Here is a 24037-nt window from a genome sequence, read left to right on the forward strand (position 1 = left end):
GTTGAAGGGTCTTGGATGTCGACATCTGTTTACTGCTTCGCGACATCCCCAGTCAAATGGACTTGCTGAAAATTTTGTCCGAACACTAAAGTCTGCCATTATTTCACTCCCTCTTACTACTTCGTGGAATAGGACCGTGGGATTGATAATTTTCTAATGCAATACAGGAACGCCGTCTATCCCGTTACTGGGAAGAGTCCCGCGCTTCTATTTAAATCTCTTGCGTTGCGTACAAGTCTTGACTGTGCCAAAACGGCTGATGTTACATTTTTCAAGGGTAATGATTTACGACCTGCTACAGGAATATCCATCGAATACGACCTGCTACAGGAATAGTGCTTCCATCGAATTGCAAACGGATGGTCACAATTCTAGATTTGGATGACCTATCTTGTCACCGGAGACACATTGACCAAGTTGAGTTTAATACCAAAGATCAGTCTATTTACGGCACTCCTGCTGTTTCAAATACTAATGAATCCCTTGTAGATGATCTTATGGTATCTGAACAAAACGTATCTGAAGAACACAAACCTGTGAAGAGTCTGGAGTTTCCATCCCGAGAAGATCCGAAAGATGGTGGCCAAGATCACCACTGGACTATAAACGTCCACACGCTCATTCAAAGTGTGGCGGATGTGATGAACATGACTGATACTCTATTCATTGCTCCATTCATTATTCTCTTGTTTTAATATTCCATATGCTGTACATATTCGCCAATTCGAATACATACGTGCTGGTTGTTACGCTTCGCTGAATTCTGGATTTCTAGTTCGTCTGGTTATACCGATATACGTACGAAACTTACTTCTCATATTATACTAAATAACTGAGTGAATAGTTATTATATTCAAAAAGTAGTTGAAAGGTTAGAAGTTTTACTGGTTGGTATGAGTGGAATCACTCCATTTAAGCCAGTTTTTCGGCCCAGTTTGTAGGCGAAGTTCACTGTTTTCGGCTATGGACTCCCACCAGACTAAAGGGCATTTGGCATGAGGCTTTATGGTGTTCTAATAAACTTCACGTGATTTATACAAAGGCGTTATGTTGGAATTACGTAGTTAATTACTCTGTGCTGAAGAACACATGCGAATGTAATACTCATCTGGAGAGTGGCCCTCTGCAGTAGCCCACAATGAAACTCCAAAAGAAACCGTGTAGCCGTGGTAAGTACTTCATTAAATACTCTCTACCTCATGAGGTCGCTGGAGGTTTTTGATAGCCCACGACTGGTTTGGCCCTTCTTATGGCTCATCAGGTAGGCGCAGTACCCAATTTTCCCTTAAACTTATGTTCTATTTGAACCCAAACCGTACGAATTTAGCTAAATACACTCATGTGCAAATAAATTTGGTTTGCGAGAGACCCACCTGGAACCTAGCCAAATCTCTCATGCAGCACATTCAGTTGCTTAGAAACGTCATGAACGAAATATTCGGCTGCGTTTCAGGTGAGTCTCTAGTGAAACCAAATTTTCTGCAAACGAATGTATTTCGCTAATCTTTAATCTCCTTCTTAGGTGATGACATGGAGAATTAGAGGCTCAAGATGCTACGCCTTTTAAATATTATGTTGCAGCTAACAAATTCAGCATCGAAATCCGTCCAAGAAACTGGTTGTGGATATTCATTTTTTCGTCTCATGGTTCACTTATTCTATTTCCTCGCTGGCGCTTCTCAGTTTTCCGCTACGGAGCTGGAAACTATTTTTTTTCTACTGTTAGTGTGCCAGTAGTATGTTTTAAATACTAGTCAGACTCAAACAGTCGTTCCAGCCTTCACACCCAATTCGCACGTCCTTCATATTTATCTGACTAGGGGGGGGGGGGCAGTTCATCAGGAAACCACTATGGACACTGTACCGACATTCTTGTGCAGTAGAAGGTTTCGAATGTTTGAGGCATGCAAACACATCAGTGTTACCTAGGAAAATTTAGTGGCGTTATAAGTGGTTACAGGAGCAGGACCGTTGAAAACAGTAATTTTGGTGGGAATTTTGTTAATTGCAATCTTGTTTTGGATGTTCCTCAGATGAAACTGTGGCGAATGGTGATGAAAAATAAAATGATAGGCACCACACAAGGTAACCAACTGATTATCGGTAGTTCTAACGCTGAAGCCCTTGAAATTACAGTTCTCACTATCGGTCTTGAGATTTTCGGGTGAGTGACCATTACCGGTTGAGAACCCTTGCTCCATAGGCTCCGCTATTTAAAAACTATTAGCCGAGCACTGTGCAAACCTTTTGTAAACAAAAAGATAAAGGAGGATTCAGTTTTAAGCAAGCGCCTCAATGCTGCTAATCTTATTTTTGCTACCCGCATGGCTGCTGTAAAGACCATATCGGCCGGAAGTAGAATACGTCTAAAGCCAAGACTGCTTATGTGTGTATTTTATTTGTATTTTTATAGAGAAGCATGGTTTTGCCAAACCTAATATATCAACCCTCATTAGGTTGATGTAAGTTCTCGGTGATCCAACCAGTGGCTGGAGCTCATCCGGTGTGTCTACTCCCTAAATATCCATCCGATTTTAAACCTGGACACAAATATGAAGTATGTGAAAACAAATGCCAATTTTCTGTTTAACGGAAGGCCCAGCTGGAATCAGCTGCTTACATTTTTCCACACAAAACCTGAGGTCTGTGTGCAGCACGCCCATCTAAAGACTAATATAAACGAGCGATTCATTTGGACCTCCAGATGAAATAACGTCATATAAAAATGGCAGTTTATTTTTACATAAATGGATGTTTTGATCATAAAACAGGACAAAAGTAATAGAATAAAATGGATAATATAATCATATTCGTAATTTCAAAACTTACTCCAAAAGATGCATGCGTTCTGCACAGCGGATTTTTTCAATGGGTTCCCTTGCAAACAATGGACCAGCAAGTGGATTTTTGTCTTCTTTTGAAATACTGTACCGACCTGGTCCCGTAAACGGGGTCTTTTGAGGAAAGTAGATATGAGGTACAAAAGGATTGAATAAGAGTGAACCGTGGCACAAAACATACGATAAAAATATCAGATAAGTTCCTGTAGGCAGTGCTGTGCTATACGAACTCATTCAAACTGAGTCTTGACAGAGCGCCCTGAGAGAGGAAAGCATTGCATCAGGATGGCTTCGGTATCAGCACGACCTATTCCAGTTTGCATTTGGATTGTGTTAGCCGCATATCAGCTTGTGCACCACATGGAAAACTCAAGCAGTATTTACAAATTGTGGGGTACCGTGCTATTAGCACCAAAGTAACATTACTTTGCGATGAACTCCCATAAAAACGCATGTCCCTAATCAGGGTAATTTCCTATGAATATTTTTGTAACGTGACTGTTGCGAGAGTTGAGGGGTTCGGGGTCAAGATTAGAAGAAAGACAGAATAGAGGATTGCCAGGGACGCTTTCATCGTCCAATACGGTTAGCACATGAGTTGAAAATGTAGAGTGAAAATTACTATTTAATGACATATGGAAACTATAGTTTACACAGTCATGACATTCATTGAATAACTATGTGCTTTCGCTGCGAACGACAGTTTGCAAAAAGAAGGAAGTTGTGGTAGTTGCGTGGGTTCATTCACGCAGATTATATGAGTGGGTGCGCTGTTGTTGTATAAGAACGTCCTATTGATTTTAGCGGTCTATACTAGGATGGAATGACGAAACATCGTTAAAATTTCTGAATAATCATGGTAGAGTGATGGTTTTGGTTCAGGCTAATCTTGTTTCACTAGTTCCAGTTCTGCGTGGGAAGGATCGGATGTCATGTCGTTGCCTTTAGTAGCCAAGTGGCTTAAAGATACTGCTTCGTGTTCGCCATCCACCTCCTAAATCAGAATGTCATATTTAGAGACTCGGTCATCGCGTTTTTAAAGAAATACCCAGGGACAGTAAGTCGCCGTTGACCATTGTTGGTTGCTGGAGGAAGTATAGCTCTTCCAGATGCTGGATACGATTACATTAGGTTTTTGACATAATCTTCAAATTATCCAAAGAGTAGAAAACTTACCACATTCCCAATAAATGCTTGGTACTGCTTCTTGGTCATTCGTTCGGCAGTTTTCAAGAAAGGAACCTGCTTCACATTGAAACTGATGGGGTTCTCGTATGGGTTGCGCGGATCGTACTTGGTAGGGCCTATACGTAGTCCCTGATACGTGGAAAAAACATTGGTTGGACGAAAAGTAGAAAGCACATCAGAATTTGGAAGTTTACTGCAGCCGTAAGCAGATGTAAGCAGATATAATGAGGAGCAAGATGGTAATTGAAACCCCAAAGATACACTTCCCAGAATTTTTCGGCGATCAATTTAGGTCTTAGTGCGAGCACTTCTTCATCACATTCAAGCGCTACGCTAAATTTCTTTCAGTTGTTCAGTTGGATAAAGCTGGAGAATGCTGTTTTCTGCAACTATTTTTTAGTTATCTTATTTAATAATCGATAAACCGGAGTCATATTGGCCTAATTCGAAAATTCGATATCAGCCACATTATTTGTTTGGCCTGGGTAACCATGTATATAATGATGAACTCATACAGTACGTGTTCTGTTCGTCTACGAAGTGGCGGGGATGCGGTTGATTGATTGCTGCTCAAAGTAGGGAGGTGCTAACTTATGGAGCGCTAATGGTTTGCCTTAGCCATAACAGGCGTAAAGTTAAGCTCAGTTAGCAACTTTAATATTCTAGAAATTAAAGCTGTTATAATGGAAGCTACTTGATTTAATTGTTGCGACTGACAAGAAGCACGAAACGTGGGCATCCAGAGAACGCTTCGCCATCCCGTTCCTACGGATGTCAAGAAGAAATAAAACGGTGCAACTCTGGGTTTTTCAGTGAGCAAAGTCTCCTAGGGTGGGTTATCAGGAGGCGGGAGTAATTTCGTTGCATACTAATACAGTTGTGCCTTGGAGACAATGTCCACGTACTTCCAGGAAAAATGAGTCTCTAAAAACTTTTCAGCCTTCCAACTACTGAAGATATATTTCAAAGCAGATAGCTCTGGTAGGTAGATGAATTCACCCCGATCATTTCTGTTTGTCTTTTTTGACGGTTTGTTCGGCATAATTTGGTCAACCTTCTTCACAGAATGTGATCTCCCAGAAACACTTTCACTATACAAATGATCTAGTTACTTTATTTTATGGGATCTTTCGAACAGTTTACTAGCGGGACGATTAAAAAAATGTGTACATAAATGCACTAATCCCTGCAATAGTGGCACAACGGTTAACATAAAAGATTTATATCACGCATGCAAGTTTACTGTGGGGCAATTTTGTCCATCATATGGATGAGGTCCGGCAGGGAGAAATTGGCAGGGTAAGAATGGACTGTTTACCCGAGGATCCGCATTGTAATAAAACCATCCTACGGAAAGAGGTTTAATCCGAGAGTGAATCTATTTTCAAACAGCAGTGAGTCGGATCCTCTTTGAATGCATTCTTACCAACAGACTGTGAAAAAAGCAGTCGGTGGAGGGTGGTGGTGAGTGAACATGTACAAAAATAAATTGGTCCAAAAGTGGAAAGTGAAGTAGAGCTCATCGTACATTGCGACTGGCTGATGGTTTTTTGCTATTTGGTTCACAGACGCAGGTTTTTCACTGCTCACTATTAAAGCATAACAATAACATGGAATGATTAATAAGCTAAAAGTGTCCGTGTGTGAAATTATTGGTGAGCGCCATCCAAAAGTATCTGAAAATTTACGACAGCTTTCAGCTTACCTTCTTTTTACGTGGAAAGCGTTCAACTAGGGAGAACTTTCCCTTTTTCTTGTAATCCCGCGTTTCTAGCAAGTCGACTGATGTTGGAAAGTCCGTAAATCGTGGCCCATTTTGCGGAGGTAGCTAGAAGTAAGAAAGATGCGGCCATCCGGTTCATGGAAATTGGATTGGAGCGCGCACCAGGTAATTGTACACTTAAAGTTTACTTACTTGCAAATTTTGATAGTTGTATGTATATTTACAAGTCCTGCCAGTTGCATAACCCTGTTTCACATCGGTTAAAATTATAACCATATGTTTAAATAGAGGAGCTATCCCTAGACTGATGAACACAACACGTATCCTCTGAAGCATATAATTGTTAATGGCGGCCAGCTGACTGAAAGATACTCATCGGAAGCTGTACTACTTACGCTCATTCAAATTCACAGTATGCCTTGAAACAAACTAGTGTCTTCTTTAGCCAAATTATTGACGTCCTCTCGTCGAACTATATGTCACTAATGTCAATAAATTTGTCGTCTGGTTCCATTTAGACCACCCTCAACGGCCTAAGGACGGAGATCGAGTAACATATTCGTATTTGTTCCAAGAGTTTAGATGGAGTTCTAGAGAACACCAGCTGAACAGTTACAGACTATTGGACAGGGAAGCAAAACTCTCATAGAGATCTTGTTTACAAAAACGGATTACCCATCATCTCCTTAAATGTATCTCTCTGAACTTTCCCGAATAATCATCGACTGTCGCTCAAATGCAAGCAAATGTTACAAGTGACTCTTTACGTATCCTCTGAAGCATATAATTGTTAATGGCGGCCAGCTGACTGAAAGATACTCATCGGAAGCTGTACTACTTACGCTCATTCAAATTCACAGTATGCCTTGAAACAAACTAGTGTCTTCTTTAGCCAAATTATTGACGTCCTCTCGTCGAACTATATGTCACTAATGTCAATAAATTTGTCGTCTGGTTCCATTTAGACCACCCTCAACGGCCTAAGGACGGAGATCGAGTAACATATTCGTATTTGTTCCAAGAGTTTAGATGGAGTTCTAGAGAACACCAGCTGAACAGTTACGGACTATTGGACAGGGAAGCAAAACTCTCATAGAGATCTTGTTTACAAAAACGGATTACCCATCATCTCCTTAAATGTATCTCTCTGAACTTTCCCGAATAATCATCGACTGTCGCTCAAATGCAAGCAAATGTTACAAAGTGACTCTTTGAATTCCGTAACAGATCTCACTTTTCAAGAGCCGCGAAGCGGATTTACGATAAAACATGCTACTCGCATGCCTAATCAGTAGCATCCACCGTTACACTAGCAGCATCAACGGAATGTATAACTCTAAGGCATCGCTTTACTTACATATATTAATCTGCGAGATACTTCAAAGTGACACTAGCTTTATGGACGCGTCGTTTCAAGAAGCCGCTTATCATCTGTGTATTACAAATGTGAGGTGGTACCTTTAATTCGCTACCGCGATTCCTTCAGTACCTGCTTCTTCGCTAACGGGGTTATCCTGGATCCTATAGCGAAAAATCCTACTGAAATTGACAGTGTGTTGCACACCGCTAGTGTAGCCATTAGCGCGCAAAATTAAATGTACACGTCTTCTTTAACAGGACTGAATGGCGCTGTTTATAAAGCTTTCAGGCTGAAAAGCAACGTTAAACCACCACAGACTATTTGCTCACCGACTCTTCTAAGAACACAAAAATTTTGCACCTGGACCATCCTTTGTACTGCATCCAAAATTTGTTAAAGTTCAGCAGCACAATCAATAAATAGAAGCGATGTCAACGCGACTGGTGACTTTCCATTAGAGTCCGTCGGTTAGTAGAATAGCCATGAGTTCGTTACTGAAGGTGCGAACGAACACTCGCTGGCTGGAAATGGGTGTTTCGATATTACCTACAGCTTGTACCACATGGCCAATGAATCACACACAGCTCTGGGGTAACAATTAAATTCGTCCTTCCGAAGCTTACAATTTGAGACTCGGTTTAAGCTCGTGAATTCGCTTGGTCTAAGAACGGTCCACAACTGGTGGTTGATCTGTGCACAGTTGAATGTGTACTGACGATGTCTCCTCGACTGCGTACGAAACGCTTGCAAGCCAATTGCCAAGCTCGGCGAACAGATCAACTGCCATCCGATCAACCATCAGTAAACACACCCTAGCTACCTACATTTCGACAAATTGACAACCGCCCATAACTGAAACCGAAAGATATTCAAGAGTCAAGGCTGTTTATTCTCAATTGCCCTTTGGTTTTGTGGCTCGCTACTACCATTATTAGTTTTTTGTACAATATTTTTCTACTTCACTGACATTCAACTTGGGCACCCTCTTACTGCGGTGTTTATGAGCATTCCTTGTGATTTTCAAATTTTATCTTTTCTGTTTTATCTGTTATCCTGAACCCAAACAAAAACTCCAAGAGCTGAGTGATTAAAAAACTGAAGGAAATCACCGTTGTCGGTCTGCACTGCAACCACTCTGGAATGACAATTGTACCCCAGCAAGGCTTACAGGCTCTGACGCCTTCGAAAACTTAATTAAGATTAAATTATAGGTATCAGGCAAACACAAGGACCTAGGACATTGGGTAACATATTGTGGGATTTATTCTACTAGGTGAGATCACAAGACAAACTGTCGGTCTCACTATCTAGCGTAATCATCGAGTAGGTAGGACCGCATAATATATTTTGACGTCATCAGTCACTAGCTGCCTTGGTGGCGTAATCAAGGATTTCGGAAAACCACCAAAGAAATTTGGTGCTGAAAATTCTCCCTATCTTCCAGATCTATATCGATCAGAGATAATTCATTCCTCGAGGTGTTCGAAATGGGCAGAGCCAACCGTTATTGTGCGTGTTTGCGCCAGTCTAATTGCTTTAATCCTTAGAACGGAAACGAAGAGATGTGAATAAGTGGTATTTAAGAAAGGTCAAAAGGGGGCAAACTACTAACTAGGTGAATGCGTACACACTGACTTACTAATGTACTTAGACACCCGTATTTGATTCTACCGCATCGAACTTCATTGCTCGTATCAAATCTCCCTTTGCTTTCAACCACCGTGCTGCGATCCAGAAAACGGTGTGGTTCATATACGCCTGGGCCAAGAGATGAGTTCTAAACACAGATGAGTGCGTACGTTAAGCAAAGTACAGAAGTAAAAATTTGTTCATCAGCCCCCAAAGAGGTGGAAGGGAGCGTTGGATGAAGTAGAAAAAACCACCACAGAAAACCGCTCATTCTAAACGAAAGTTTACACTGCAGAAGATATTTATCAGAGCATATAACTTTACAGTTTAATCTATTAAGATGGTTGTCCGATAAATAATACAGGACCCTATATAACCAATTTACACGTTTCTTGGTCAAATGATTTTTAGTTTTCAGTATTCATCCAACTATCCCATTTTTGAGCCGGCTACCTATTTTCCGTTTCTTGAAGTTTCTCATGTCACTCGTTTTTTCTCGTTCGGTTATTATGGGGGAAACTACAAGGTATACTGCCTTACATTTTGCACAGTTTCCCTTTGTAGTCGGATGAACGCAGAAAATGCTAGCAGAATTACTGTGTTGACCTTCTGATGCTTTCACAGAGTCAGTGGGGAACGCGATGAAAGACTAATATCTCTCCTAAGGTGGTTTGAAAAAATATGTTCTCATCATATCGGAAGAAGCGTATTCTGTGTACAAGAACTGACGGACCTGGGATTTCAATTTTCTCCTGGTGCATATAATCCTGCCCATAATTCGCTCAGTTCATCCACAAATTTTAAATCTCCAGCCAATGTGTCCCATCTCTTTCGACTTCTGAAGATTCTTCAACGTCATGTCTATAGCTTCCTAAATTCCCCCCTAAACCTAACGCTTATTCAAGCTTCAAATTTCAGACTCATAACAATGGCCATCCAAACATGAAGTTGCTCTGCATACTTTGGAAACTCCTCCACTCTAATACTTCCCTGCTATCAAATCACACACACTTGTGCCTAACCGACGATATTCTTGACAGTCAAAAATTACATGACTGACTGTTCGCAAATCGATTTCAAAATCATTAAGGATCATCAAGCACCACAGCACCTACATACCCGCTAACAAGACATGTGCTAAGATAGCTGTCACATAACTTCAGAAACAGGGGATAAGACTTCCTACGCAAGACTACAAAAAATCATGGGTTATGCTGGAAAAAATTACTCGACTAGGTTCACAGTCGCGTTGCACCACCCTACAGCTAGCGCTATCAAGCAATCGGCCGTCCTTTTTGCGAACCGTACTGGTCCTTGAAACTTCGTAATACTATAATGTTATGTTGAGTGAAAGATGGTCAAGTATTATACTGCAGCGCTGAGAGCGGACGATACACACTGGTGCTGAGCCTTCTGTGGCTCAAGAGAGCGTTCACCTTCCATAAGAAACGTTTCCTGGATTGAGTTCAGGTGTATTTGGCTTCTCAGGACGGAAATTAAAAACAACACTTTGTTTCCAATGAACTAAGAATTTTTGTAGGTTGTCTTCCATTGACTGAGGAAACAAACAATGTTTCTTCCTGAGTTGATTCTGAAATATCGCCACACATAGACAACAAAATGTACAAACGGAGATGATCAGGGTCAGGGTCACGAAGCTGAAGTTTTTTGGTCTGTAGGGCAAGGTGTGCACTGTTTGGCTTGTAGTTTTACTTCAAAACAGTATGTGGCTGACAAGAAATCACTAAATCCACAAATAAATGGACTAGTCAAACGCATTCGTTTGATCTCCTTCATGTCATTAACCGCGACTTCGATAATTACGTGCGAAATCATGGATGGTATTTGAGCAACACCAAATGCCATAGTTCCATAGTCAGCTCCCATAGGATGATTATTTCCTTCGGCGGCCATCAAAGTTGCTAGGATGGTGGTCAATCTACAGCTCACTTGGATGGACGGATGTTCACAATTCTCATGCTTGTTGATGACATGTTTCTGGCTGAAAACCCACTAATCATTAGAGAACCAACCCCTGTTCCTACGATAACAAAAAAGCTTGTTTTTCGCATGCCCTTCAGACCTTCTGTATTGTGAATGTTGTGTGTGTTGAGCTCAGCACACTCTTTTCAGAACAATGAGAAGCCTGAGTATCTGTCCTTGATAACAACATAAGAATATAGCGGCTTGATTGAAAGGCGGAAACCAGAAGAATCAAGTATCTGCACTCCAGATACTAGACGAGTCAAAACAAGGCGACAGTTCTGACGTGACTGAGTCAATTTTGACGTGTCGGTCCGAGTCAGGTCTGTGAACCAAAAAGCAATAGCTTTGATATCCTTCTTCCTCAAGTCTTCCCATGTCAGCGTGGTACATTCATATTCACTTGCTTAGTGTGCAGTTGACTGTCCTGATGTATGCAAACCTCCTGTGAATAGTACTCGTATTCACGCATATCCGTCACCTAGTATCTTTTCGCACTGTTCTGCTCTTTGTGTCAAAAATGCAGCGATATTGGTTGTTCTGGAGTACTTTGTCTTCAACGTAACCTCAGCGCAATAGATGCTTTGAGGGAATTTCGGCCATCACTGCTCCCATGGATTTGTGGAAATTTCTACAGGCAAACTTTTTGTTACCAACAGCTTAGCGTACATAAGTGTGTATAATTCATGTGTTTAAGGACAAAGTGGATTGATGATGAAAGAGTTCCGTACAGGTGGCTTAAAATACACCGATTTGCACTTTTTGAATCCAAGTTGAAGCCGCAGCACTTCAAATCTCTGGGGGATAAAGCCACCAGAAAAGAAAATAAAGTAAGGTAAAACGAAAACAACTCAACGAATAACCTGTTTATGTGCCAATCGGGTGACTTTGGAAGCCTTGGTAAATGGTTCCTCTTGTCGCAATTCACTCTTATGTGCAATATTCAAGCTGAGAAGTTTAACGGTGTACGTTCCCGGTGGTGGAGCCTGTCAGCAAAAAGATAAAAACCATCTGCACTGAGTATATGTTGAATTGAACTGAAAGTTATTGCATTGTAGAGTGGAACTGTTCCATGTACTCCCATGGTCAGTGTTTGGATGATTTCAGATTGATTGATAATCAAGAGAAAAAACAGTAGATGATATTTCATGGTCATTTGCTAACCTTCTCTCATCATCCAACAGAACTCTTTCCAGTAATCTTATTCCAGACAAACTGCAAGAAGTTCTGTTGTCATTGTCGACAAAATTGCTTGGTCTCGACCTAAAGCTGTCACAATGTTGCAATGCTAGGGCTTTTGTGTGGGATATAATGGCTGTAGCTTAGTTCCTAAACTTTGAGCTAGTCGAGGAAGGCCAACGGGAAGCAGTCCGATAGAGAACAGTGAGTCTCCTTGTTGGAAGTATTCGTATTACGAGTCACAATGGAGGTGAAGTGGTGTTGTCCTGTGCGATAGGAGTGTAAAGGCAGTGAGGCGTCCCTCCCAACATGTCCATTTTCATGGAAGCGGTGATGATGCTTTCACCGTAGAAAAGACGGGTTAGAAAAGTTTGGCCTTAAAATGCGCGCACTGCGATTGCCCAGCGGCTGACCGCGGCCGCTAGTGTATTGTCCACTACGGTCAAAATACTTAGAAAACCAAGGAGTTCAGTGATGCTCAAGTGCACGAGCTCTACGCAGATGCATTAGAAGTGAGATAGCAATATTTTTCTCTCTGTGTCCTTGGGTCACCCCGGCTTCCTACAGCCAAGTGGGTCAGACTATCGAGTCATTGGCTCCTGTAAGGGTCCCACAAAAAAACCCTAACAACCGCTGTCTCACGGGTCAGACTTTTGGGCAGAGAATAGGAGTAAGGTTCCCAAGCAAAATTCTATATTCTCCCACTACCTTGTGGGTCAGACTTTTGAGTTAAATGTTCAAAGTCGGGTACCTCAACCACTCCATTCCTCGGCTTGGGCAACAGAGAAGTATCATTCGGTTTTGCAGCTGTTCGCTCACCGGCCTTTCACTACATCCCCTCCCCACCCATCAAAGGATGCAGTATGGTCAATATATCTGCCAGTCTCGCAGCCTATTTTCCATCTCTAAACTATTGCGCAGAAAATACATCAAAATACTGACTTACCTCAAAGGATCTGATCCACATGTCAGCCAATAATGTCCGTACTCTACATCAAATTGAGCAACAAGAATCCCTTGCTGAGACCTTGTTTTCATCTTTGTCAACATATGTTATGCCTTTGGAACGCACAGGCAGGAGACCACTTCGATCGTGTACTTCAAACCGATTAAGACGAGCACAGGTGTCCCACATTTCACTGTTCGAATATCTGGTGGCCTTGGTGCAATGGCTCGTAGTGTCTACGGCGTGGAATGTGCACTCAGCCCCAAGGCTGGAGGCGCTTTACCGGACTGGGACCCAGTAAACAACCGTATTTGCGCTGTGCAATAGTCTGGTTCAGTTAGGATCAATGCAAATCGATTGTGTGATTGGTGTTTATTTATCGTATCGGCACACGCCCTGATAGACATCAGTAGATTTGGAGTCGATGCTTAGCGTAGGTATAATAGGAAGCAACAAATTCAGTTGTGTGCAGATCACCGTCTGTTTTTGGCCGGTACGAACTTCCAACACAAACGCTCACATAGAGTCACCTGAAAGTCACCAGCCGCAAGACAGTCATGGGCTCAAGTGGACCGTGTTGCTATCAGTTGCCGATGGAGGGCCTCAGTTAAGAATTGTCGTTGCGTCTGGCGTACGCAACTTCACTCTAATCACGCCATTGTGCCGGCCCGCTCAGCACTTTGCTTTCCGCAAGCCCTATGCGAGAGCAATTCCGTTCATCAACTTCGACAAGTTTCGGTAGCTGAAGGGTATCGAGCTAATCTGACACAGTCATATGGAAGACAAAGATTGCCTGGCGATTGAAAGGAAATGAAGTAAAGAAGCAATGCTGTGAGCTTTCGGAACTCTTTGTTCAGTTAATCTTACTAAACTCAATGAACACTGGATACCCTCGAGATCAGCATATCCTGTTGCTGCCAGAAAGGCCATAACAGCAACAAGCGACTATGATCGCACATAATGATCCGTCAGACACCCGATAATTTGGAGCTTGAAGAATGACAGAGAATACTGGATTCTGAAGGCCCAAGAGTATCAGAGACTTTTGCTGCAGGAAACATAAGCGTTTTAGCTGGTTTTAGCTGTTTAGCTGTTTTAGCTGTTTTAGCTGGCTCAATCAACCTGTCAAAAAGACAAGTGTGAACGAAACAATATGCGAAGAAGACGGAAGGGCAACTCACTCCCTCAGTGGTCGTCTTGGGCGGTTGGCTGGACACTTCAAAGGACAGGTCAGCTGGTCTTCTTCAACACAACCGTCGGAAGAATCAAGCGGGCCCGAATGGAACATCAACAATAATACACCACCGAAATCCAGCGTTAGATATCAATACTTCAACGTGAAAAGTCACCTGACCCGGATGGTCTGCACCCCACGCTCTCCAAAGAAGAAAATGTGGTCCTGATGTTCGGCCAGACAACCATACGCCTCTATTTAGGATGTGCCGTAATGAAGCGCCGATGTCCAATACGGATTGGGCGCCACCAATAATGACGGGGATTGTTGAGACAATGAACACTCACCATTTCAAAGAAGTTCACGACATTTACCTTGATAGACTGAGTATCAACTGACAGTGGAGACAAGTTTTATCGCAGCTTTTTTCAAGTGTCCAAAAAGGTCAAAAGCGTCATCATTGGAACGTATAAGCCCGTTCGAAGCATCCGAAATGAGGAACTTTCATTTTCAGTGCGATTTACACTTTTCGGTTTTCATCAGTGTTCTTAGCTTTGGAGCTCACTTGAAATATCAGTTAGGTGCATAGTTTTATTACAATAAGCCTGGGACAGTTTCTTGGCCTAAGTCCAGACGAGAAACATTTCCTTTGGAGACGCAGTGTAATAAGTAAACTAAAGAAATGAATTGGGAACAGAACAAATACTTCAGTCATGTAGGTGAAGCGAATCTGTGGCGGAAAGCAAGGTGATGTAAACTGCTTGAATGAATGATGAGTGACACTACATCCTGTCTGAATGGGAGCTTCTTACATTGTCAATCAGCTGCTTGTGGTCGAATGGTTTGATTGTGGGTTCACGTTTCCCACAAAAGACACGCAATAATGATGATTCCCGATAAGAACGAAATATGTGTGCAGTACATCTTTTGTTTTTTAGCACAGATTGTCTTCTCTCAAAAGGAGAAAGCTAAACAAAGATATTCTCAAATCCTGTCATATCAATAACAGACTGATGAGTAACCATGGAGAACAATATAGAGGACAGAGGACGCAGACTCACTTGTTCTTTCACTTGTTTCTTGAAACGCTCGCACTGTGTTCCAAAGCCAAGTCGTTTATTCTCCCGTTGGCATTCTTTCTGCTGTTGTCGAATTGCTTTAATGACTATCTTCTGACTAGTACTCGAGGAATCGTCCTGTCGATCCTCGCTTGTAGGCCTTATCCTGCTGGCCAAATCCCTTGTTGGCATTCCGGAACTTTTATCATTTTCTGTGCCCACAGAGACATCCAAGCTAGATTCTTCTTTCCTCAAGTGACTGTAACGCTCACGCATAGCTTGTTGCAGCTGTTCTTTAAGGAGTTCCGCTTTAGCATGCCATCTTGTATACGGCATTCGTGAGCGATACATTTTTTTGGTAACAGAAAGTTTACGCTGAATGGTGAGAAGGTTGCAGCCATCAATTTACTTGGTTAGTATCAAATAGAATAACAGGTAAAACATAGTAAGTTTTAACTGGCCTTCTAACATTTTTTTGCGTCGGTTACGTCCTTTGCAAATGGCGGAAACCATTAGTCACTTATGGACAATTCGCGATGACTGTATGATCATAATACTAACATATGTAGGCCTATTTGCTGCTTCTCTCACGTCATAAGCACATCGCCTGAGCATCACTTTCCCAGATTTCTAAATAAATCAGCTTCTCCGTTCTATTGTGCATCACCAGTCAGCTGCGACTGAGGCTGGCTTACTCCCGCAATGACAACACAGATGACGATTTTTAATAGCAAATCAATGGACAGACTGGTATTTTGATGGCATTTTTACTTTCTACCACAATTTTGAGCAACTTCACCTACAAAATGCCTTAACGTAAGACTTCTACAAACCACGTATGTTTAGATTAAATAGGCACGCCCAAGATTCAAGCGAGCAAACAGTTTCTTTGAATATGGAAAGCATCCCACTAAATCTCCGATAAAGCACTGTGGGGGTAAGCGAACATCTACCAGTTCCTATCATTTCCCGTCCATCAAATCTGGATGTTAACGGTTTTGTTAATTCCACCCCTAATCCGTATAAATAGCAGTCAGTACAATCTTTAAGTGTTTCATTTGGGGTTTAGGTAATACTAAGTTGAAACGCCAACGGACAGGATAAGCCCAAAAGTCGAGGATGAAACTCGATGATGATTACTGCCTCTAGTCCACCTAATTAAAAATATAAAAATACCCAACGCAATTTTCCGCACCAGACTACGAGAAAGATAATGGTTACACAGAATGTCGGTCACTTCACTTGGTTTCACCCAGTTTAATTTAAATATACATTTGAGTCGAAAAAAAACATTATTCAAAAACCTTCCCACAAATAAAAATTCTAAGATTTGGTAGCGGATTTTGCAAACCCGTAAAAATTCACACCAAGTAAATGATGCAACTGAAACAAAACGTCCATTTATTGCATGGCTGCCAAACTATGGGAAGTACGAGAAGCAAAATGCAGGTGGCATTTAGACTGAGATGGTGAAACAGAAAATGGATAGTGTTCAAGCCGTAATTCTGATCGTGTTCCAAGGACAGCGATCCAAGATATTGTTGGAGCCGGCTTATCTTTCTTGGAAAGATTACCAAATGGCTAGTAGCAGGGCGACTATGAAACGCTTCATTATTGGTGTCGAATGCACTCGAAAGCGGTGGTTTTTACATATAATTTTACATATAATTTACATATAATCATTTATACATATACTTTGACACAGCTACATAAGTTCATGCTGACACACACAACCACTATCTGCGCGTAGACACCAAGTGCACTGAGATCATGTCTTCAATAATGATGCTGGTACAAGACCCTTTTGATCCACTCACTAGGTCATTTCTCTAAAAGTGAATTTCACAAACGAGTTAAAACTAACGGAAGTGAATACATTTTAATTAGTTCTGGTCGCTGATTAATATACGCCGCATCAGGCTTATCAGCACTATAGTAAAACTGAAATGCGCCTTTCTTCGGCATGCCGATAAAATTAAAAAACTGTTTGAGGTTATCTGGGGCAGTTCAGCTCTACTGAAAATTGTTCAACATACACAGAAGTTAACTTGAAACAGCCGATTTTGAGGCGTCTGATGCTTTAAAGTCTTGCAGTGCATCAGTCTCCACGTTCTAGGTACCCCTTTTCATTTTAACGCCGGTCCGTCCAGCCGTAACCAAAATGACCCCAATTAATAAGGAAGCTTGCACGGACACTCATTGTGTGCTTTACACGTGTCCGTTGATTTGATGCCTTACTAAATAACACCATTATAAGCTGTTCATTAATGTGGTGTGTATCTTTTCTTGTAAATATCAACCAACGTTTCACAAAAATTTATCTTCATTTTTATTTGAGTTTTATTTAGTTGACTTTGCTATTCATTATGCATTTTGTGGTGGCAGATAAGTATCTAAAAAAAGTGCAGCTAGTTTACGAAAACAAAAGATACAGAAGCCACTGCTGGTTTTTATAGGTATAGAAGGCAATCAAGTGGTTGCCCAAAATAGCTACCAAGGTGTCTTACGTTCGCCCTTCTGCACACTCTCTCTTTATATTGTGGTGTTCAGCCTGGATGGTGAATAAGAAGGTCAGTGAATATAGTGCTTTAAGGCGCGCATATTATGTTACATTTTCTAACGTACGCAATGTTTTCACAATGAATGGTTTGCTCGAGGTCTACGTGAGTTATTCAATAGGTGCAACAATCGTTTACTGTATTTGGCAGTGCCCCAGAAGTTTGACAGTTGTCACATAACGTGCATGATTTTATAAGGCGGCTTGGCTGGTTCTTTCCTATGTCACAGTAACCTTGTGTCCCATTACAAAGTGAACATAAATGGCGCATAAAATGGAGCCAAAGTGGTCATAAAATGTTGAAGACTTAGCAGGTCAAATATATTGGGCCAAAAAGATTCCCGTTTTCCTAGGTGGAGTAGGATTTTTGATAGATTCTTTGCAGTAAATTTTCGCCTATTCTCATTTGTTACTACCAACAAATGCAGGAAATAAAAATTATTTTGCCCTGGAAAAAAGTGAGTGATGTGTGAGCTAGCGACCATGTCCGCTGAAGAAATGTACTCCATCAACAATGCAACCGTATGCAGTCATGAATCTTCACTTGATATAAACAAAACATCCCCGGTGTTTTCTACGTATTCTTGATCAAATGAAATCCGTATGCCCTTTGTTTTGTCTTTCTTCTCGACTTTCACCCAGTACAACTTTCGGTTCCTCATATAATCATCAGACATATAAGTATTTCACAGTTTATGTCTGAACCCATCCGCGGTGCTCCTATAATTAACTCAGCTGTCTTAAAAGACCGCTTATAGGACTCTCGTACTCAACTATTCGCAAGGCAAACTTACATCCCTTCCACTTCCATCACTTTTGACCATTGTTACAAGTGAGTTAACTCCCAATAACTTTAACGTTCCTGATTCCTCAGAAAATTCTGCGACCAAGACCTGCTAAGAACAAGTTGCCTGACAAGTGTGCTTTCACCAACTCCTGAGACTGAACAGCAGTCATTTTGGAACTCATATTTTTAGTCATGTTTACCTAAACGAATATGTGGCTCACGTAGAGCTAAATAAGTTCGTTTAAAAAACTTGGAACGTCCTAAGAGTTACGTTTCCGGTGCATGAATTGTGCCATCAAAACTGTTCTCACCATTGCCACGCTAGGAAGCCAAATTTCCCATGAATTCTCGTTTTCGAATCTCCTTCAGGGTCGGAGAGATAGGTTTTTGTTTCACCGTTGCCCTGACAGCGTAAGGAGCAGGCACTGACCAGCTGTAAATATTAACTTTCCCAAGGCTAATTTGAGTGCAAGTAGTTAGGCTAGATAGAACCTGTCCAATATTACGTTTCATCGTCAGAGTTTCCCCCAGTAAGTGCGACCCCCAAGGTTGTCGCATTATTTTTGAGGCATTTCTCACGAGGCCATCAGTCAGCTGGGTTTACGATGCTCCACATCATTAAGGTCGGAATTGGAGTGGCTGATTTCAAGCTGATATCTGTTGTCAAGTATGTTCATTAGTTACGAGTTGCTACGAAAAGTCAAAGGCGATTGGTTTTGACGATCGTTTGATCCCCTAATTGTGGTGATATGGCGGCAGGTTTGCTTGAACGGTGAAATTGGTAACTGGTAGGTTATGCGACATGTGTGACAGTAATTTTCCTGAGGTAGAATCCCACGACAAGTATTTCGCATTAAGAAAGGAAGAAATCCTAAGCAAGGCGACGCACGTCGCTAACACTCAAACATAACCCACTAAAAATGGAAGACTACCGTTATTATCAGTTATTGATTCCGGTATCTGCTACAGTGCTTGAATTCCCACAAAAACGAACGTGCTCACAAGGTTAGGTCAAACTGTGACTTCAGATCACTCAAGGCCCAAAAGTTGAAAGAAGCAGCAGGCACAAAAGGTGAATGAATAACTGAGGAGTTTCGGTCGTCAAGACTGACAGCTGCATTCAGATTTATTAGGTGGCTGACATACGACTTTGGTTAAATGGTAAGTATACTTGGTTATGCGTATAAATGACCAAAAATATGCGGAAAGAGAGCACAATCTTATGCCCGTGTTCAATATATGAAGGCTTTGCAGTAGCAAAAGAGATCAAGGTGGAGCCATTGGACGAGATTTCAGCAGGCGATTCTGGCAAGTTCGTTTAACATCTGGATTGGCCGGTCTGTCTGTTGCAAGGCTATTTGTGTGCACCATCTGCAACCCAGGAAGATGAAAAAAGAAGCAAACCCGGACAAGCGCTCAGTCGGGACCCACAAAACGAGCGGTGGTCAGTTTTCGACCCTCTCTATTGGCAACTGGTACAGATGGGTCCCAGTAGATTTTGGTGTTGACACTCCTTTAAAGGACATAATATAGCTGTAGTGTTGGTTATTTCGGAAAATACTACTGCAGAAAACAGCCTCAGGTCTGCACAGGACTCAATAAATAGTTTTCAATTTTTCGGGGTCACAGTGCTAGGTCGATGTCAATCACCTAGTTGCACTTCAGATGCGCTAATCCTGCCCACCTCTGCATGCGTCTTGAATCCTTTTTTCTTATACACGGCACACATCAGTGTCAAGCAAGTCCAGTGTGATAGAAAGAGCACCTTGTTTCACTGATCGCCTCAAAAAGTGAACGCTGAACGCAGTCAGATATACCGCGAGTCAAAGCTTGAAATTTGATTTTGAAATGCCTGACATCGCTCGCAAAACCAATGCAGGAAAAATGGTGCGCCCGCCCCAACCAATGGACCGACTAGGACAGAGTTAATGATGGTGTTAGGGTGGGGGTAAAATGTATGTTAAAGAGAGCAAAGGAAGGCTTCAGTGGTGACAGCAGTGTTCGCTTTCCATCCTGTGGCAAATAAGCGATCTGTTTGATGATAGCACACAAAGGCGGGTATAACACAGGAGTATTGCTGGTTGTATGTGTCAGGGTTTGCATCGTGCCACACGCACACACCTTGACAGAAGGACGATTTTGGTCTTCAGCAAAGGTCTTTCAATCAAATGACTTGCCGACATGCAGCAGAGTTCCCAGGGAACTGAAGGAGCTATGGATTATTACAGAACAATGATCATGTTCCAATCGCCAACCTGGAAATCATACAATCGATTTTTTGAAGAAGCAGGCGGACATGCTTTTGGCCAGCAGTTTACCGGAACCAACTCTCATATTCCCCAATATGCACCCTCCAGCTTCTCATCAAATTACAAAAATATTCCACTTTCCACTGTCATGATGACAGTGATCTACGTCGTTTTTTTGGATGCACCATCCATGAAAGTCATGTGACGCCAAAATTTCCAATCGTTTAATTACCTATCGCGCCGATCCTTTGGGTTGCACGCCAAATTTTTCTGAGGGCACAGCTTGAAATAAGTAAGTTTTTTACACATCTATTCCATGACGGCATTTATAAGAAAACGCAAGGCCCTTCCAGATAGTGGCAGCTCCGCTGAGATTCCTCATAGCGTACCCAAAATGAACCTTGTGCGTGGATTCCATAGTTTTAATGACCGTCACTGCCCAGCGAGATTTCACCTCGGGAGAATTCACTGATATGTCGTTTTTTCTCGTGTTTTCTCCTGTATTTGAATTTGGAGATAATCGTGTGGTGCGGCACCCATTAACAACCCATATAAGAAAATTTTCTGGTCGATACAGCGAGGGTCACACCGGACAAAATCAGGGAATTCACTTGGTGATTTTTCAATAATACTTAGCATACGCTGCGTGAACGGCGAACCTTTTAATTTACAACGGCGTAGTGAGTCTTTGGTAGCATTATGACATGAATTTGTGGACAGCATGAGCAGGCAGTACAACTGAGTGTTTTAGGCTCAAATTTCGCGCACCAGACGTGATTGTGTGCGCATGCCACACGTTCACTTCGGAGACAGAAGTGACCAGGTGAACCAGGTACGAGCCATCAGATGAATAAGACAGTCACGACGGCGTCATCTCCATGCCGCAAATGGGCTCATGGAGAGTCCCGTACGCGAACACTTTTGGTGAGTCAGTTGGGTTTATTAGGGTGGTTGAAATTGGTAAGAGGATCATAAACATAGGAACAGCATGAACCAAGAATATTTTGGGGTCCATCGAGGCACAAGGTGGTTTATTGCTATCTGTCAACCATGATAACAAGGAAACCGCATCCGGATTGGGGAATCAAATTGAGGAGATGTTAAAAGGTTCCACAACATAGCAATAGGGCGCAAGCTGGACTGCGGCTGGATATAGCAAGCAGCTAAAATGTTAACATCTTCCAACCAATGTTGTGAGGCGACAATGACCGATTTAAAAACGATAATCGATATTCTGTTTGAGCTAAAAGGGGAGGGCGGTGCGCGGTCGATGCGAACGCGGCTGCATGCGAATAAGAGGGAAGTGCATTACGTGAGTGGTGCGCAACGAATGTCATAGATGGTTATTTAGTCACCCATGCAGACGTACAGAAGGGGCGGAGGTGTAAGCAGGCGTTCCTCAAGATCGTGGTGGAGGCATACCGGACTTCGTAAACACCTCGTGTGAAGAGGGTTTATCCGGTCTGCATTTAGGAAAGTGGGCTCATCATTTATTGGATTATGCTAGAGAAAAACTTGGTCAGAAAGCCATCAAAGCCAGTTTTTCGCCGGCTTTAGTAACGCCCATCAAAGAAGTGGGCGTGGGAACTGCGGAGGAGGAAGAGTTACCAGTTACGGTCTGTGGTGAACAGTAGCACACCGACCGGAGCTCCCGATTGCTCCTTGATAATAGTTTCTGTGCGGAGACAAGTTCTAACTTGTATTAAAATTTGGATGACAAGTCCAATGTCTTCAGGAACCAGAAATTGGAAATATATGAGGTGCATACTGAAGGCGCCCGTTTAGACGACGCAGTGACCTCAGCATGGCGACGTTACAACCAGGAGAAAGTGTAGATGAAGTAATAAGCGAATTGCGTCAGGAGTGTCATGCAGCCTACAGTTTGTTTCCCTTTAAACTTACAAGGGCTCCAGTTTTCCTCTGCCATTATGAATGTTTTGAATCTATGTGAGAATAATTTGGGGCACGATTAATCCAGCAGCGCGGGTATTTAACAAAAGCTGTTTTATTTTAAATTTTCCGTGCGTAGTGCCACAATGAGCCAGCTAATCGCTGTAACAAGGAGGTTGCTGTATTTGTTGTTGTGTTTTTGCATTGAAAGAATATGAGCGAAAGAGCGTTGGTAATTGAAATATCGTTAACTGTGCATGTATACAATTGAGCTTAGGAAATGGTTATTGCAGGGATAAGATTTAAGCCCATTCGAAATTCGGAGTGTAAGATTAAGCATGGAGGTGTGAGGTTTTTAGGAGGAGAGCACGCAGCTGAAGGGAGAGTTGTTAACCGTGCAGTCTGGGATCGCATGTAATAAGAGGTGCAAACGGAAGTACATGTGCACCATTAGTTGATGAATGCTTAAGGATGGTAACAAACGCAAAGGTTTATCAGGCGAGACAAATCTGGATGGGCAGTCAAGGTGGATGCGGAGTAATGTGCTTGAGTAAACCTTTCAGTCCCTTGCTATATCATCATCATCATCAAAAACGGTAGATAGCATTGGGAGCGCCGTCCTAGTTGCCTGTGTGTTTGGATAATTCGGACATGATCAAGAGACCCACGGTCAGTAGCAATACGAGGGCATGAGCAACGAGCTTTAGGATGCCAAAAACATTTGGCAGATACGTGAAAGAGCCAAAACCAACGGTAGATTTTCATCGGACTAGGTGTGCCTGGAATAAGGCTACGTTTTAAACTATAACTAGACGATGAATTCACAAGCGCAGGCAACTTAGCTGATAAGCGAGATCCAAGAACAAAACCCCATGTTGGCGACTAACCGTCATTTATTATGGGTGGCTTATAAGTGATGTTAACGAAGCCAGGACTATCGTCTTTAAGAAGATACAGGGCATACGTGACGGGATGCAGAAGTAAACTTTTTTTTCAGATTTAGCGCTCTAAAGGAGCAGATTTGACGTCCACGTGCTCGATATGTCGTCGATCCGGCAATGTTGGCCGAGATAAGCAATAATACATACAATTACGAGTGTGAAAGGCCTTAGTTGACCAAGTTTTGGGTTGCTGATCGTAGTTCGGGCCTCACAGCCGGCGTTGCCCATAGACACGGGCCCAGCAGTTACGATGTATAACTGAGCAATGCGGTGTGTTTATGATGATGAAAGGCCAAGGTTGGCCATCGTGTCAGCTTTTCAACATACATAACTAAGGCCTAAAGCTCAATGGCACGTATAGGTTTGGGCGTAACGGCTGCAATAAATAGCCAAGTAAACGGTTGTGATGAGTAAGTGCGATGACTGGCCTTATTAACCACATCGTTGCGCTCAATCACGCATCCCTGAGAAGAGTGTCACTTACGTGCAGATATATGGAAACCGCGCGATAACTAACGACCAGTTTTTCGTAT

General features: G+C 42.3%; 1 protein-coding gene across 1 annotated transcript in view; it reads right to left on the bottom strand.

The window, feature by feature from the left end:
* T265_02651 (hypothetical protein) overlaps positions 1 to 15602 on the bottom strand; it is a gene marked incomplete at both ends in the record, with an annotated part of 27448 nt that extends 11846 nt beyond the window's left edge. Inside the window, 6 exons of the mRNA XM_009166949.1 lie at positions 2830 to 2954; positions 4017 to 4157; positions 5734 to 5856; positions 8751 to 8888; positions 11587 to 11709; positions 15084 to 15602. Coding sequence (XP_009165213.1) covers positions 2830 to 2954; positions 4017 to 4157; positions 5734 to 5856; positions 8751 to 8888; positions 11587 to 11709; positions 15084 to 15431 — 998 coding nt within the window. The remainder of the gene's footprint in view (positions 1 to 2829; positions 2955 to 4016; positions 4158 to 5733; positions 5857 to 8750; positions 8889 to 11586; positions 11710 to 15083) is intronic.
* Positions 15603 to 24037: the final 8435 nt, after the last annotated feature.

This window comes from Opisthorchis viverrini (assembly GCF_000715545.1).
Source record: "Opisthorchis viverrini unplaced genomic scaffold opera_v5_33, whole genome shotgun sequence".
NCBI classification, from domain to species: Eukaryota; Metazoa; Platyhelminthes; class Trematoda; order Opisthorchiida; family Opisthorchiidae; genus Opisthorchis; species Opisthorchis viverrini.